Source organism: Suillus discolor (assembly GCF_016758755.1).
Source record: "Suillus discolor strain FC423 chromosome Unknown F5147scaffold_41, whole genome shotgun sequence".
In the NCBI taxonomy this organism is placed as follows: domain Eukaryota; kingdom Fungi; phylum Basidiomycota; class Agaricomycetes; order Boletales; family Suillaceae; genus Suillus; species Suillus discolor.
In genome coordinates, this window is record NW_024541288.1 from 216,751 (window position 1) to 233,212 (window position 16,462).

The 16,462-nt window shown below is 47.9% G+C and overlaps 5 protein-coding genes across 5 annotated transcripts; 3 read left to right on the forward strand and 2 right to left on the reverse strand.

The window, feature by feature from the left end:
• Positions 1-1,523: 1,523 nt before the first annotated feature.
• F5147DRAFT_704274 (serine hydroxymethyltransferase-domain-containing protein) lies at positions 1,524-3,774 on the reverse strand. Its single transcript, XM_041437888.1, has 9 exons — positions 3,626-3,774; positions 3,459-3,566; positions 3,203-3,403; positions 3,134-3,141; positions 2,990-3,080; positions 2,634-2,935; positions 2,454-2,583; positions 2,164-2,398; positions 1,524-2,106 (listed from the first exon to the last, which is right to left on the reverse strand). Exons 1-9 carry the CDS (start codon positions 3,743-3,745, stop codon positions 1,772-1,774), a joined length of 1,530 nt encoding a protein of 509 aa, XP_041290888.1. The 5' UTR covers positions 3,746-3,774; the 3' UTR covers positions 1,524-1,771.
• Positions 3,775-3,906: 132 nt separating this feature from the next.
• F5147DRAFT_704276 (uncharacterized protein) lies at positions 3,907-5,731 on the forward strand. Its single transcript, XM_041437889.1, has 2 exons — positions 3,907-4,359; positions 4,417-5,731. Exons 1-2 carry the CDS (start codon positions 4,176-4,178, stop codon positions 5,517-5,519), a joined length of 1,287 nt encoding a protein of 428 aa, XP_041290889.1. The 5' UTR covers positions 3,907-4,175; the 3' UTR covers positions 5,520-5,731.
• Positions 5,732-5,805: 74 nt separating this feature from the next.
• F5147DRAFT_266921 (uncharacterized protein) lies at positions 5,806-8,484 on the forward strand. The gene is made up of 7 exons (XM_041428940.1): positions 5,806-6,002; positions 6,058-6,351; positions 6,414-6,635; positions 6,693-7,120; positions 7,175-7,257; positions 7,316-8,144; positions 8,199-8,484. Exons 1-6 carry the CDS (start codon positions 5,868-5,870, stop codon positions 8,122-8,124), a joined length of 1,971 nt encoding a protein of 656 aa, XP_041290890.1. The 5' UTR covers positions 5,806-5,867; the 3' UTR covers positions 8,125-8,144; positions 8,199-8,484.
• Positions 8,485-8,811: 327 nt separating this feature from the next.
• Positions 8,812-11,453, reverse strand: F5147DRAFT_746572 (Fet3 ferroxidase; the record flags this gene model as incomplete). Its single annotated transcript, XM_041439861.1, has 10 exons — positions 8,812-8,971; positions 9,029-9,272; positions 9,382-9,518; positions 9,574-9,931; positions 10,000-10,159; positions 10,213-10,433; positions 10,519-10,699; positions 10,793-10,883; positions 11,011-11,154; positions 11,302-11,453. 10 exons carry the CDS (start codon positions 11,451-11,453, stop codon positions 8,812-8,814), a joined length of 1,848 nt encoding a protein of 615 aa, XP_041290891.1.
• A 399-nt stretch (positions 11,454-11,852) lies between these two features.
• F5147DRAFT_638418 (iron permease FTR1) lies at positions 11,853-13,735 on the forward strand. Its single transcript, XM_041432977.1, has 7 exons — positions 11,853-12,148; positions 12,202-12,319; positions 12,423-12,539; positions 12,598-12,669; positions 12,740-12,874; positions 12,928-13,259; positions 13,315-13,735. The coding sequence occupies exons 1-7, from the start codon at positions 11,894-11,896 to the stop codon at positions 13,468-13,470; spliced, it is 1,185 nt and encodes a 394-aa protein (XP_041290892.1). The 5' UTR covers positions 11,853-11,893; the 3' UTR covers positions 13,471-13,735.
• Positions 13,736-16,462: the final 2,727 nt, after the last annotated feature.

A 16,462-nucleotide genomic window follows, 5' to 3' on the forward strand; every position in this document is an offset into this window, starting at 1 on the left:
CGCCTAGAAAGACAGCAGTCTGGACCGCTATGACCCCGCCCCTGGCCTAGACGGCCTTGTACCTGTTCCATGGAGGCTGTACGCCTCATGTACGCCTCATGGACACCCTAGATCAGCGCATGTATACAGCATGTCGCTTCATGAAGATCCGGAGCGTGCTTGGCGCTTCCTGTACCTATGCGCAGCTGCCCTTGGCGCAGCATGCTTGATCAGAGGTTAAGCCTCATGTATCTTATCTCTCCTCATGTCTAGTTATCTTAGATTACAGATATACTATAGATTACAGACTGAGCTAGAATACCTATAGCTAGACGCTATAAGAGTAGACACATTGTTGTAGATTAACTTCACTTTAATCTACTAGGTTCATACCCAGAACTTGCTCATCTAAGCCTACCAGCTTCCTTGTGTGAGACCGCACTTCTAAGTCGCCCCCATACGACTTAGCACGTATCCGCTAGCCCTGCATCTCGACGAGCGCCGTCTTACCGAGATCGCCGGAGGAATCCTTGACGTTCCGTCAAGGCCAGACCACGCTCAGCTTCAGTAGACTCACTCGAGTCGTCGCTGAGAAGACCTATCCTAGTTCGCACACGCCGACCTACAGTCGACGTAACACCCCGAACAAAGTCTGCCCCAGAGGGCGAAGATGTTCACTGGGCCAAGCAAGCAGGCTTATCAGACCCAGAAGAAGCCTTCTTGAACCACCTGCGAGTCAACGAACCCCCAATCAACTTCACTCTTTTCGCATATCGGCACAAAGACAGCACCCACCGACCTCTCACGAAAACGAAATTTCTCAGCAGGCTAGCCTCTGCAACAAAAGCGGCAGGCCGCGAGCCTCTACAGGGACACGGAATCCGTATTGGTTCCACCTTAGAGTACTTGCTGCGAAACGTCCCTTTCGACGTCGTCAAAGTGAAGGGCCGGTGGGCGAGTGACGCGTTCCTCGCGTACCTAAGGAAACACGCTCAAATTATGGCACTGTACATGCAAGCTATCCCCACCTTGCACGACGAATTCCTTCGTTGTACCATACCACCAGCGCGCTAGGACGAAACTCAAAGATGAGAATCCTACACGTGAGTACCTCGTCCGCCTCCTACAATCTGGGAATCTAACTCAGTCTCGCTCGATGCGTCGCCGAACTCCTAGCACCTGGGAATCGCAGCTCGACTCTCCTAGGCTAAGTCCTTTTCCCCGGGGCCGGAAAGCGCTACGCGCCTTCGCCCGAAAACTCATCGCCAATCCTTACCTTCCCTGTTCACTTCTCATTTGTCTCATAGTCAGTAACCAATAATTCCCGTTCGTGCTCTTAAACCGCGTCGAAGTGAACCTCAAAGATACTCTATTGTTAAATTTGTGTCAAACTCGGTGTCTATGGTTTGTTTTGCATTTAAATAAAATAAGTTAAAAACCAAAGACCGGTCATAAATTTAAAGATGAGACCAGCATTAGCACGTTCAGCCGTGGTAGATTGTTTGGGATTCCACGTATTCGTACCCCACTCGCCCTCCGGTTGTAGTGAATGTACACTCCCTCGGCGAGTGTCTGTATGGAGCCGTGTCTCGACACGGAACCACATTAAAATACTGTTTAACTGCGAATACATTAATCATAATATGTAGCAGCTATTGATACAATGCCAGTTGTAGACTATGTTGAATGCCCACCCTGATGTGAACGATGTTGAATGCCCACGCTATGCAATAAAGAAACCGTTGACTGTTTTAACATCTGATAAACTCGAGCACACTCCACGCGTCAATACCTAAAAGCCCTCTTCAATACCTGCCGGACGCTTGAGCGTGCTGACATCCGCGCCAGGAAGCGGCCATTGACGTGCGAATGAAATGACATCTCTGCGGAGACCATCCACCTGTGCAGCACCTGCCGAGCCCTTCGCCGTTGCGGCGCGGATGAAGTCCTTGAGAAGCTTAGAGCCAGCCTCCTTTTGGAGGAAGAGCGATAGCTGCACAGCCCGGTGCAAGAAGTCAGCGACAACCTTGATGTCCTCCTCGGTCATGTTGCGGGACGTCAGGGCCGATGTGCCGAGACGGATACCACCAGGAGTCTGGGCAGATGCATCGCCAGAAACTGCGTTTTCTATTGCAGGATTTCAAAATTAGTATCTTGCATTTTCATACAGAAAACATATCTGACTGTTGATTGTGATGCCCAATAGGTCGCACACCTTCTCAACTTTGCTGCCAGTCAAACCAAGGGGACGGAGGTCCCACAGAACAAGGTGGTTATCAGTACCACCAGTCTGCAGTTTGTAGCCGTGTGCATGAAGGGCAGCTGCAAGTGTCTGCGCATTGACAATAACTTGTTTGGCGTAGGCCTTGAATGTAGGCTGAGCTACCTGCAGAAGGGCAGTAGCGACAGCGGCAATAGTCTGGTATAATTTTGTTATCAGCTTGTGTTTCATAGCCGGAGATTAGGGTGCCAACGTTATTGTGGGGGCCACCTTGACAGGCAGGGAAAACAGCGTCGTTAACGCGCTTCTCAAGATCCTGGCTGTTGGGTCCATCTCTCTTGAAAAAGATTAGACCAGCGCGAGGGCCGCGAAGGGTCTTGTGGCTGATATATGTCAGTGTGAAAGTAGTCTCGATTGTGAGCGGAAAACTCACGTCGTTGTGGTAACGATGTCACAGTAATCGAAAGGGTTATTCAGTGTTTGTGCTGCGACAAGACCACTGGTGTGTGCAATATCAGCCATCAGGTATGCACCCTCTGTATCTGCAGTCTTCTTCAAAGCAGCGTAATCCCAGTCACGGGGATAAGCGGAGGCACCGCAGATGATCAATCTGGGCTTGAAGATTTTTGCTTGCCGCTCAAGACCTGCATAGTCGATAAGTTGTGTTGTGGGGTCGATTGCATAAGGGAATGACTGGAAGTATATTGAGGAAGCGGTCATCTTCTTTTTGGCAGTCTAATTGATCGAATCTCAGAACCGCTAACCATTGACGTGGCAAAAGAAACTCACATAGTAGCCGTGCGTGAGATGTCCACCATCTGGGAGACCAAGACCCATCAAGCGGTCCTGGGGCTGAAGGAGAGCGGTTAAAGCTGCAAAGCTATCGGTCACGTAATGTGAGACATGATCACACATAAGCGATATCAGACATACTTGGCAGTCTAGCATGAGAATCATTGAATGTCAAGATTACAGAGCGCCTGATTGTAGTGAGATACTCACAGAACCAGAGTAGGGCTGGACGTTCACACCCCATTTTGCAGGGTCGAGGTTGAACGCTTCAAGGGCACGCTTGCGGCAAAGAATCTCAAGCTCGTCGATGTGTTCATTGCCACCATAGTACCGGGCATTTGGAAGACCCTCTGAGTACTTGTTGGTCAATATTGAGCCATTTGCCTCGAGAGTTGCGCGACTCGTCAAGTTCTAAGAAATGTTTCAGAAAAGATGAGGATATAGGACAGCAAACTGTGAGATCCACCTCAGACGCGATAAGTTCGAGTCCGGAAAATTGCCTCCAAGTTTCCTTGTCGATGATGTTCTGCACTTCAGGATCGATCTCTGCCAGAGGTGCATACAAGACTTTGTTCTGCAATAATAGTGCAGCTTCTTGGTAAGGGCATATAACTGATTGAATATGATACGCACGAAGTCTGGAGTGTTGAAGGTTGCCATTGTTCTTGAAGTGAGTGCAAGGCCCCGTTTGAAACGCAGGGATGATGAAGGTGTGGCGGAGAGATAAAGAGGACGAGTTAGCAGGCGCAGCATCTCTATCTCAAAATTTCAATGAGGATAATAAGATAAACGGATAATCCCGATCTGAGTCATAAAATATATTTGTCCCAAAAGATAAACCAAATTTAAACAAACAACGGTTAAGTATAATCGCTGAGTTTAAAATATGGAATCTATTTTACGAACACAATGAAAGTCTATAGACTATGTAGGCTTCAAACAATAAGCTGCTGCGCGAGTGTCCATGCGTCCACAACCGCCGTTTTCGTATATAAAGGCAAGGCAGATGGCCCTGAATCCCCATCTCGTACGCACTACTCGTAACTGCAGCCTCTTCTTCCATCATTCTAACGAATTTCTAGATCAGAGCCAGGAGCTCTTCTTACTACTGTAACGTTCATTCTAACGCTAGTTGCATCTCACAGTCACCTACACTCACTCAAACATATCATCTTCTACGATCATGGGTCTCTCTCAGAACCTCTTAATTGCCATGCTAGCTTCCCTGGCCAGCGCGGCACCTCTCGCATCTTACTACGAGCTCGTATCTAATTCGACGTCGAGCTTTTCCCAACAACAAAACGGTCTCGATGCGCAAAAACTGAATGCTCAGTTTGCCACAATGACTGCCAATGATTCTTGCACCAGTAGGTTCAATATATTTCTTCGCTTTCGTTTATTTATTGATCGTGACCGTGTCACAGGTGGTGCTCAGGCATGCATTAGCGGTGCCTTCGCACAGTGTATTGGAAGTTCCTGGGACCTCACGCCTTGCTCGTCCGGTCTGTCTTGCTTCGCACTTCCTCTTGTTACCAAAGCTGGCACCAGTCTCGCTTGTGACACACAAAGTGATGCTGACGCACGTTTTATCGCTGCTGGCGTTCAGGGAGGGGTAACTGGAAATGCTACCGCGAGCAACACAACCACTGACGGTGGCGACTGTGTCGAGACCACCACAGGTGCCTCACCATCTTCCACAAGCGCCTCGCCATCTCTCACAAGCACTCCTACCTCGAGCACGTATGACCCATGTGCTTCCTCACCTCTTGAGACTTCATCCACCCTCGTCAGCCCCTCGACGAATACGATGAAAAGGCGTCAGTATGGCTCCCCCTCTTATGGTCCAACCTTTGGCTTTAGCAATCCGACCACTACTGTCACTACTTCATCTACTCAGGCCAGCACTGCCTTATCCACTAGCGTAGCGAGTTCCTCCGCCAGTAGTCCTGCATCCACTGTTTCTACGAGCGCTTTGACGAGTTCCTCTGTTGCTTCTACTCCCGCGACTCCCTTTAGCTCTGGCACTTCTACCGGTGCTGGTAGCGTTGCTTTGAGTCCCTCCACCTCTCCCGTTGTATCCACTGGGACTGGAACTGCGCTCCTCACTTCCTCGACCTCTCTTGTAACATCTGCACCAGCCGCTACCACCGGCGCGAACAATGTTTCCACTGTAGTCGTTGTGACCACTGTGGTTGTTACTGTGACAGCTAATGGTACGGCTGCACCCAGCACGTCACCAACGGCGAGTGTGGGATTGAGCGGAACTGTGTCATCTACTGTCCCTGCTGTGACACAAACCTCACTTGCTACATCCCCGTCTCCCTCTTATGCCTCAGCCACTACCGTCGACTTGAACATTCCTTCGGACACTCCGACCACAAGCGCCACATATAATGCAGCGTCATCTCCCATTGTTTCTGCATCACCAAACATCCCGATTGGTGCTACATCTTCGTCCGCGGTAGCTTCTTCGACTGCTTCATCTCCGTTCAACTTTGTCTCGGCTTCGCCAACAATGACTTATTGAAGAAGTAGATTGTATCACAGATAGATTATACTATCCGGAGGAGTGGATTATATTCGATTATAGGACTCTAATGGAACTCACGACCCTCGGTCATATACCCACACGTTGTAACGATTGACTATTGTACTTGACTTAGTTACCTGTTATATGGCTTATAGTTCAAGATGCAGGACGTCTTATTATTGTCTTATTATACTATTTTCCTTGTAAAACCCAAGATTAGGGTTAGGGTTTGATTGTGAGAGATACCTGCCTTAATTCGTTACTGGGGCACTTTCACTGGTACTGATCTGTTGTGCTGCTCTCCAATCAGCTTTTTGCAGGCCCACGCACAACGCTCCAACGGTCATGAACAATATTACACTAAATAACATCGAACAAGTCCTTGGCGCACGTGAACCCGAATTATCGCAGAACCTGACGAAGCTCTTTACGAAGCTTCTAGAGCGAAACCAAGACCCGACGTTTGTGCAGAACTATACGGTGAGTCTCGTCGTATCCTGCGCTTTATGTCACCATCTGGACTAGTGTCAACTAGGGTGCCATCAAACTCCGATTTCGCAATGAGTCTCAGACACGGAAAGGTCGCGATCCTCTCAGCTTCAGTGCTTTTGGCAGAGCATGTTATGCGGCAGGGATCGTGAAGACGTTTCTCGCTGTCGTGACGTCCCATCTGTACACGCAATCGCAATCGCAGCCGAAGGAACGATATATTGGACAGTACAATGCGCTTGAAGCTCTGGAAGAATTTATGCAGACTGGGAATCTTACCGAGCGACGCACGCTTTTGGAGGACATGAAGAAGAACCATGTCATTAATATCTGTTTATCGGTAAGAATACATAGAACTTTGTCTGGATTCAATAATTCTCCGAGTTCTCATGTGCCTCTTAGCATCTGAACCATCCTCTTTGCATTTTCCGTCAGTTAGCCATCAATACCTTACGCGTACTCGCCAGCGAATCCGTACTGGGAGAGACTTCATCCGTAACAGAAATAGCAGATATAATCGCAGCTGTCTGCAGATTCACTTTAGAAGGACCCGATTTCTTCATCGAGAGCATGCGATCTCCAAACACGACATGGCAAAGTCAAATGGTGATGGGCGCAACTGATGTGTGTCTTTATACCATCTTGTCCATCCTTCCTGTGCTCGACTAATTCTTCCGTGAGATACCTGCAAAACGAGCCGCAGAGCATGTACCTCGATTTTACGCCATGGCCCAAGAAAGCGCTCTATGGACTGCCCACGGACTTTTGTGTACCACACCTCCTCCATCGCGAAAACATTGTCTTGACATTTTGAAGAAGAAACCAGAAATTCTAGATTTACTTTTTGACTGCGCCATCATCACTCGCCCACCTTGGTACCCCGAAACACAAGTCGATTCTATCGCGTGTGAGGTCATAGCCCTCTTCTTCCAATGGCCGTCGCACATCGTACCAGGTGTTTCGACGCCTCAAGACAATGTTTTTAGAGCACAGGAGTGGAAGGCCATGACCCAGGCTGTAGCTATCCTGACGTCTCGAGAAGACTGGTGTGAAAAGATTATCGAAGTATGGATGAAAATCGAAGAGGAGGACTGGCGGGAAGTCCAGAGGTGGGTGATATCATTCGTCTTTCCGTTACACGACTGACCCATCCTCCCTTAAAGCTGGTTTGATCGGGTCGAGGTTGATTACCACGCGTTTGAGCCACCCGATGAAGATGCTTTCAGCCAGGTGTTTGAATATAGAGGTCTGTCGCCAACATGTTTCTCTCAATGAACATACTCAATGGTATAAACGGCTTACAGGCACATCCCGTATTTCTATGCTGAGACTAGTTAGTACCCTCAGTCACGCAGCTGAGTCTTGCGGTGTCACCAACGCCGAGATCGAGTCACTACTCCGGATGGCATACCTTGCTTCACGCAAAGTCAAGAGTCCAAATGACCTCGATCATAGTAAACCGGAGGATCGATACATATGTGTCGAGCGTATGGAAGAGATCTTTCGCAGCCCTATGTATACTGTATCCCTAAACATAAAAGTGGATGCGCCGCTCCAAATCGCGGACGAAGGTATCATGGGTCCAACGGCTCTCGCACGCCTGCTCGTCGTGCTTGCCCAACGAAAAGCCTTCGATACCATCCAAGGACTCAAAAAAGCACCAAATGGTCTTTCGTCCTCAACCTGTCTCAATCACGTACAACAAATCACGAACCCTGATGTTATCCGGCGATTCCTGAAAATCGCACTGCAGCGCGTCCAGGCGAGTATGGACAAGGGGCGTAAACGCACTCGCGAGGCCGACAACAATTATGCCAGGGCCGCGTTCACAAGCGCTGCAGAGCTTTCTGCCGCCCTGGTTGCATTTGACAACCATACTCAGGGTCAGTATTCGAAGGAAGTGTTGGGGGCGAGAAAGGAACTTGCATTGGCTCTAGGAAATGCAGCTGAGATGGCCATTCGTGAGAAGCACTGGCAGCAGGCGTTGTATTTCGGATCCGGTGCTGTGAACGTTGCTGAGAACATTCCAGCCGGCGAGAATTTGGAGAACAGTGTTATTGCAAAAAATAAGCGGCGCGTCGAGCAAGCGAGGACTGCGATTTCTGCAAAATAAAAGCCATGTAGCATTAACATGTGAGTGGTTTTTTTTGGTTTCTTTGCGTGTGATTCATTGAATTCTATGTTCAGTGACCCTTCTGTACTGATCTTGGTGTATGATATATTGTACGTTTGTCTAATTAATGTTGTCAATTGTCTTGATGGGCCTGCATACTCAGGGACGCTTCTGTGAACCTTGAACAGCCTATCTCGAGCATTACCCTTTGGTGACCCGGCGTTGATTCAATCTAATTATTACGTTTACCTGCGTCAGACCCTGGTTGTGAAGTGTTTGAATTGATGATATGTCGAAATATCTAGGGTGACAAGCGTGGATCTAAAGGCATAATCAGACACATTAGGTTTACAGGGCTTGGATTACTGCGGTTATCGTAAGCTTTGCTACTCCTACTTAGGCCTAATAAGAGTAGCCAAAGTTTCATCAAGAGAAGTAACAGCAATGGAGTGGACTCAGTTTGAAACGTATAGTTCACTCATCTGCAAGTCTGTCAAAGCTGACTTTAACTTTAAATTACATTTCTCTCGTACTTGCATGTACTTATTGCACATGCATCTACCTCTTAATCACAATAATAGTCATTAAACTATCTATTGAGTGGTTACAGTCATCGACAAAGCTACTCCGCAGAACGGTATAGCCAGAGTGATCAACCAGATCAATATGAACAAATGGTGCAGATATTCAGGTCTTTTTCTTAATCAGACCGAAGAACTTTCCTTTGCGTTCCTTCTCCTCGATGCGCTTGAGCACCGCCTCCTCTATCTCCTCCTCAGTGATAGTACCTCCCATAGCAGAATACCACACAACGGTGAGGATGCCCAAGACGGCGGTCAACACGCATCTACAACCACCCCGCATTGTCAGTATATCGTAACAAATACTTCAGTCCCGAACTCACCCAGCCATTGCCAAGATGCCTTTAGTCAGCCAACCGAGCTTCTGGAACCACGGGCCAAGCGGGAGGCCCGACAAGTCAGTTGGGCTCGCGTATCCTGCAGCGTTGCCGCTCGCGGGGATTCCGAGCGCAGTACACTGGTCGTACAAAAACGAGGGCACGCGGCCCTGTGCCTGTTCTTGTATCTGAAGGGGAGCAGTTATGAACTGGACCGCAAGACCCGAATCAAGATGCCATTCGATGTGACCTAGATGATAGCAATGTAAGTAAGTGTCTCTCCTGAAGAGGATTCGTGGACTTTCAGTGGAAAATCCATGCGCCAGGGTTATCAGCGACGATCCGGAGCGTGACGGAACCACCGCCAGGGATAGTTACCGTGTCACGACGCATCGGGTTTGCTTGCCCTTCGACAAGCGGTGGGTTCAGGGACGGATCATCGGAGGTATAATCTGTCGCTGTATTGACAATCTGCATCTTGTATCCGTGCAAATGGCTAGAACGTAACATTAGTTCTGTCAAACGCCGAATGTAGGGTAGAGAAGACGCACAAGGGATGCTTTCCCTTATCGGCATTCATCACCACAAGGTCGATTACGTCTCCGTAGTTATACACAAAGCTGTACGGCCCGTATGCCACTTGGCTAGTGGCATTGTCGCCTAGGGTCAACGCGCTTATGATCGCGGGTACCACTGGCGAATTATAAACCAAATCGTTTATGTAACCATGATTTGTCCCATCATTCATTGTCGCGAAGTTGAACACAAGATCAAGGGTGTCTGTTGGGTTGGGCGCAGGCAAAGCGGCGAAGGGAACCAGAGAGGTATCGTTTACCAAGGTATAGGAGGATATGGTAGTCAGATTAGTGGTGTTAGCGGAGGCGGAGTATGTGATGGTGGAGGTAATATCTGCAAACATTTTGAAAGGTAGTACGATAAGAGATGGGATCGAATGCTCTGGCAAGGGAATAGCCTACTTGGATTTAGAGTACTGGGAACCTTGTCAAACATGCTTGTATCCATGTTCGCATGGATGGCCCAATTCGACGATGTATCATTCCTCGCAGTGACAAGCACAGAGTAACGCTGAGCTACTGCCAGACTCAGGACATCAGCGGGCTGCGGCAGTGTGTCTGTCTGGAGTAAAATGAGTCCACTGAGTTATCAGAAGCAGGTAGAAGTAAACGCACACCGTCAACTTCGATGATTTGCATTTCATGCCCGTCGATCCAGAAGTAGAACCCTGCGAATGCGCCCATGTTGATTATGCGCAGCCTGTACGTTTTACCAGGCTCGAACGGAAGGGTCGAGTTCTCGTTGAAACCCACCGCGCTTGTTACCGGGGATGGGTGACTCCCTGAGATCGGTGGCAGGTAGGAACCATTTTGGGAGAAATATATGAGAGCAGCATCTACAATTCAATGGAACATGGAACAAAAAAAATAAACATTCGTCCATGAATATACCACCATGAGCTATAGAACAAGGCAACTCACCAGGGATAGGCTCGGCCCCGCCGGGATTTGCTATGCTGATGAAGGATTCCATGAGGACGGTGTGTTCTTGATGATACCAGTCACTCAGCATGATAGTGAACTCAGCATCGTAATCCGCGCCATAAGTTTCATTTGCAGAATGCAGCAGAAGAGGCGTGCGCAGACCATCCACATATATCCCCTGCGTGGATAGATACGGAATTTAGTACAACGTTATTTCGAGAGCACAAGCAGGTACACGAAGTAAAGAAGCAAAGAAGCAATGTTTACTTACGTTTGCATGACCATGCGCCCAATATGTTCCGACTTGGCCGGAGGTGTTGATGGGTACAACATAATCGAACGTCTGGCCCATGGGTATGCCACTGCATGGGATGAACAGTTAGCAAGATACTTTATTAGTTGCATGCATAAAGGCATCAAACAAAAGACGGTGACGATCGGTTCAGGCATGGAGCCACAACATGACCAAATGAACACAAGTACACGTACCATTGCGCAACTCCTATTGCTCCATCCATCCAGGACGTTGAGTTAAAGAACATGCCATGGTGGTGCAGTGTCGCAAGTGTATCGATGCTATTTGTTACATGCACAAGCAATGAATCTGTGTTGTTTACCTCAATCGGTGGAGGTCTTCATGAGTACCGAATAAGTCGACAAGCATGATATCCAAATTTCGGGGAGTTGCAGTGAATAGAAATGTTAGTTTCAAGTGAGATGTACCAGACCAAACGAGTTCTCAGCTCTACAAGCGAATAGTATAATATATGAGAGACTTACGGCCAGGTTCCGTTGACGCCAACGACACGGCGTTCAAAGAGGCCATCTGGATTTGCGTTCTCGACGTAGGTGACGTTCCACCAAAGCTCTTGTACACCTGCTAGTGCAGGAGACAAGAGTGCAAGCAAGGGAAGTAACTGACGGCACCACATGGACGTGAAAATGGTAATTCGGACCCCCACGTTCGAGTTGGCAGTGATGAGGACGATTCGAAGTCAGCCCTCAGAGGGAAAGTAAAGAAGCACAGGGAGCCGTTTACTCCAACTCTAAGTAGTGAGCCATAATCGCCAAATTTTATCTGATAATCCCAAACTGAATTTGGAATTTGAAATTCAATTATAATTCACACATCAAGTCAACATCAAGTAAAGTTTTACAAGTAAGATTTTATCTGATAAGCCCTATATTTGAAATTTGATGGTGGCTGGGGATCTTGTCATCTTGGCGAGCCCCCTGGATACTATCTGATAGATTGATTTTCGGCATTAACGGTAAATTCAAGTCATGGGTTCAATGGCTGAAAGTTTATTATCAGATAAATCTGTACTAGTATGCTCCTCCACCCCCACATCCCAAGAACGAAAACGCGCCAATGGCTCCTCAGAATTTGTTCAGCGTCAGCATTTTCTTCATCGTCTTCAGAGAAACCCTCGAAGCCGTCATCATCGTGTCTGTACTTCTTGGCCTCGTAGAGCAAATCGTCCATGGCGACATAGACCAATTAACGACAGTCGCGCAGTACTATCAGCCTAGTCCAGCTCAGCAGAACGACAGTGAAACAACTACACCAGAAGGAGAATCAGATGTCACCGCCAAGAGACGCTTAATCCGCAAACTTAGATTCCAGGTATGTTACTGCAGTGGTAATGTTGACAGTATCATCGACTCATGAGCAATAAGGTCTTTGCTGGTGCAGGCATAGGCTTGTTCCTCTCATTCGCCCTAGGTGCTGCATTCATCGCAGTATGGTTCACCAAGGCGTCCAATCTCTGGGCAAAGGCCGAAAATCTCTGGGAAGGTCTGTATTTTTACATTCAAATCCTTACTCGTTTCCCAAGTTCTTCCTCTCACTATGCCGCGCAATTAAACTGACCCACATCATACCTTCTCACTTAAAATAGGCATCTTCGAACTTATTGCATGCTGGATGATTTTGGTCATGGGCATCACCATGCTCAAGTTAGACAGGGCCAAAGCTAAATGGCGCGTCAAGCTCCAGCGCGCGTTTAGTGATCAACGTCTGTATCCTTTTCTTTGCCTCTGTTCTTGTGCTTAACAAATCTATCTTGTCGTCAGATGTCGATCGTGGCACAAGGACTGGGAAGTGGGTACTCTTCATCCTTCCGATGATCACAGTCTTGCGTGAAGGTCAGTATTGTCCCTGAATGCCTTTACCTAATGATATCACCATGCTTTCAACTAATGCGACATTTCGCAGGAATCGAAGCTGTCGTCTTCGTTGGTGGTGTTGCGCTTGGACAACCCGCAGAGTCAATTCCCATTGCAGCAATCGTGGGCCTTGCTTGTGGACTTATCTGTGGTTATCTCATCTACCAGTTCGCCAGCCGCTCAAGTAAGGTTTCGTTAATCATCATGTTGCAACAATGCTCATCTATCATACACCAGCTCTAACGATTTTCCTTATCGTTATGACGAATTTGATCCTTCTCATCGGCGCTGGCCTATTCAGTAAAGCTATCTGGTCTTTCCAAGAGTACGCCTTCAACAATATGCTTGGCCAAGATGTCGACGACTCAGGCGGTGATGGACCCGGATCATATAACGTACGCGGGAATGTGTGGCATCTTGAGTGCTGTAATCCTGAGACCGATATGTCGTGGGGCATATTCAACGCTGTGCTGGGATGGACCAATAGCGCCACTCTTGGTAGCGTACTGAGTTACGTGTTCTATTGGCTCTTGGTAATCGCAGTGCTCGTGCGAATGAAGTTCCAAGAGGTGTGTTCGTTTCTTATTGTTGTCTTTACCTTGCTAAACTATACTCCAATATTAGGGTCGTACTAAGCTTTTCGGGTGGGAGTCTGCTGCCGGCACGCGCAGGCGACTCGCAAGCGAAAAGCGGGCCGAGGAAGCTGCGAGTGATGAAAAGGCTAGCCCTGCCATAAGCACCATTGAAAGTGTCAGTTCACCAACGGAACTCCCCCTGTGATACCATCATTTAGAATTCTGGCGCTCGGCCCGTGGCCCATTATCCATGCATGAACTGGCAGGCAAGCTCTTCCCGGTTTCTATTACCTTGTTATCACCAGACCTTATTCGGTTCCTTGTCGTTGTCCTTTATCTTTTCCTTCGTTTATGCTTCTCCTTCGTTACAGTTTTCATGACTGCTCTAGTTGCTGACATGGTAGTTCATCCTCGGATGTTGTGTTACAATGTGCAAATCGATGAATACATTCAATTGCCAATTTTCAAAATGACATGAGCAGTTCGAGAACTCGTATGAAAATACATAAATCCATCTGGTTAGTACACGGCGGCCGCAGCCGCATAACCAACCCCAAAGAACACTCGTGGGTGTTGCAGTCTTACATAAAATGAGTCGATTGCCTCAGATTTAGGTGGCGTTTGAGTGTGATTAGGACACATGAACGCGAGCAGCTACCGTAGAACGGGGAACTTGAAGGGTCCATGTCCGTAACTTGTTTGCTGAGTGATGACGGGAACTGAGCAAGGTCCGAGTGATAACAGAAAAAGTAGCATGAACTCCCAGGGAACGGTAGAAAGTTCACGGTGCCCCTGTTATCATCAGTTTGGACCTGACTCAGTACTCAGGCTTGGTCCTTTCGAACGGGTTTCGAACCCTGAGCCACTGAGGAGGAGCCTTGATGACAGGATACCATGACGATGAACTCCCAGGGACTCCAACGGTATAGAGTTGATGCTGACCGCAAGTATGGAGCAACTTAAACCCCTGAGCCTGTCTGAATGATAACAGTACGAACTCCCAGGGGACGGCGAAGAGTGATAAGTCGGACCTGAAAAACAGACATATGGCATTCACAATGATCATGGAAAGACCCTGGGCAAACCCTGGGTCAAGACTAAACCAACTAAGCAGGGGCCCTAGATATCTTCACGCATTAGGAAAGTGTGCCGCGATGCCCGGAGGGTCCTAAGTTACTTGCCTTTTTAGGACCACTCACACCAGCGATATTCGCTGACATAATCTTACGGTGCACTGCCTGTTGTTCGATATCTACTACTTCTTGTACGTGCATCTCGTATACTATCGCATGCTCACATTTTTTCTATAGGCACTGATTTAGACACTCTGTGGTGAGCGCAATGTCTGAGCCTTACAAGGCTAGCGCTCGGCGGGGACAGCGGTGTCACATCGTGGCTTATGTTTCAACATGAACGTACGACGGACAGCTGGCGTACAATCGGAATTCTTACCACTCATCAAGGGACTGTCCTTATGTTGCAATTTCAGTGGAAGACGGACTTGAACAACTGGCATCAGAAATTTTCATTTTTCAACCTTAACTTCTGGCGTGAAAGTCTAGAACGATAACGGCAGACGTTGTCTGACCCCTGGCATACAAGAGACGATTTAGAGGAGTACAGGGTGAGAATTTATTAATATTTATTTATTAGGCATTCTTCTCTCTGATACTACACTTGATTGAAGTTCAATATTCATCATGTCTTGATATTAAACCCCGTTGTTGTAATCATTCTAGGTGGAAAACTAGGACCCTGCCAAGGGGAATCTTTGCGTGGGTTTGTAAGACGCATGTGGACGGCAAAGATGTAGACTGCCAATTTTCAAGACGATCTTGGCGCGCGAGCTCAACACCAACTAGGACAGCGGTGACAATGGTCAGCACAGCTTCTTCCTAATAGCGACTCTGCTTCGTTCTTTAGGAATTGAATTGTCGAATCATCCATGGCGGTGGATACGGTATCATCAATTGGTTTATACAGACTCATTTTCAAATTTGTGTTTGCACCCCAGTATATGGATTATCTGAAGTCATTCATTGTGTCACAGCCTCATCACCGAGCGTATGTATCCCCGCCGCTCGCATGCTTGCTCCTTCTTTGGTTTATTCATTCCTGTTTTCATCATCACCCTCCACGCCGACAAGTCAGGCCTTCAGGACGCCACGGTGGCGCTTGACGTGGCAGACTGGCAGTTAAACCTTCGGACGCCGTGTTTTTTGTTGTAGCACATTGATGAATACAATCGATGGATATCAGGCACATGCTGCGCAATTGGGAAGCCCCGCTTGTAGCAATAAATTGAGTCAGGTGTTGTTCTGCCAAGGTCAAGCCAGGACATTAATGCACTTGAATCACCGGCGCCGGTTCGGTGGTTATATAGCATCATACTAGTACGGACGCGAATAATTGCTATTGGTCAATCAGTGCTTTTCTATTCATGTCGATGACAACATTCTAGATCTGGGCGATTTTCGCAATCACACATGCATGGTGTTCCACTCACGAAGAGGAACATCACAGGGCAGGATCATCAAAGCATGTCATCACAGCGGAAGTTTTAATATTGCAATTTCATCAATCACCTTGTCTGATTACGCGGGTGTTCGGATGTCTGTGTACCATCGATGTTATCGGCCGATTATCAGATAAGATCTTGCTCTATCGTGATGGTACCCCCGCGACACGCACGACCGACATATCCTTGGGACTTGTCGGAGTAGTGACGTGGGCAGAACTGGTACTGCCAAACAGATGCTAAGGACGTACAGGCTCTCTTCTGGAGGCTATCCTGAGGTCCATAAAGCCGGCTTTAATACCAAGTAGGTCGTAGACTGATTTCCACCACTTGCAACAGTCTCAGCTCCGATCTCGTTGAAAACTCACACTGAGAATACATCTCGCTTCAACGCTGAGTTCGTTTCAACTAGAAGACAATCTGTAATGGGAAACGAACGATGCGAGTGATACGGCCGTACGGACTCGGAAGTATTAGAAGAGAAAGGCATTAACGACTTTGCGAAACCACCCACGTGTCGACGAGGGACTTGGTGCCGGCAGTCCAAATGGAAGCCCAATACATAGGTACGATTGAATTGCCTCACTCTTCTGCCGAGTTCTACCGGCAGAATTGCCTCATAATAGTTCTGCCCCACAACACTATCGGAGATTATGCTCAGGAGTGGAGAGTTGCGAAA

Coding starts and splice junctions, on each gene's coding strand:
- F5147DRAFT_704274 (XM_041437888.1), bottom strand. CDS start 3,745: ATGCTGCGCCTGCTAACTCGTCCTCTTTATCTCTCCGCCACACCTTCA. Junction 2,584..2,633: donor GACATCGTTACCACAACGAC/GTGAGTTTTCCG, acceptor GACATATATCAG/CCACAAGACCCTTCGCGGCC. Junction 2,399..2,453: donor AAGGTGGCCCCCACAATAAC/GTTGGCACCCTA, acceptor AAATTATACCAG/ACTATTGCCGCTGTCGCTAC.
- F5147DRAFT_704276 (XM_041437889.1), top strand. CDS start 4,176: ATGGGTCTCTCTCAGAACCTCTTAATTGCCATGCTAGCTTCCCTGGCC. Junction 4,360..4,416: donor TGCCAATGATTCTTGCACCA/GTAGGTTCAATA, acceptor ACCGTGTCACAG/GTGGTGCTCAGGCATGCATT.
- F5147DRAFT_266921 (XM_041428940.1), top strand. CDS start 5,868: ATGAACAATATTACACTAAATAACATCGAACAAGTCCTTGGCGCACGT. Junction 6,352..6,413: donor TCATTAATATCTGTTTATCG/GTAAGAATACAT, acceptor TGTGCCTCTTAG/CATCTGAACCATCCTCTTTG. Junction 6,636..6,692: donor TGGTGATGGGCGCAACTGAT/GTGTGTCTTTAT, acceptor TTCTTCCGTGAG/ATACCTGCAAAACGAGCCGC.
- F5147DRAFT_638418 (XM_041432977.1), top strand. CDS start 11,894: ATGGCTCCTCAGAATTTGTTCAGCGTCAGCATTTTCTTCATCGTCTTC. Junction 12,149..12,201: donor TCCGCAAACTTAGATTCCAG/GTATGTTACTGC, acceptor ATGAGCAATAAG/GTCTTTGCTGGTGCAGGCAT. Junction 12,320..12,422: donor GGCCGAAAATCTCTGGGAAG/GTCTGTATTTTT, acceptor CACTTAAAATAG/GCATCTTCGAACTTATTGCA.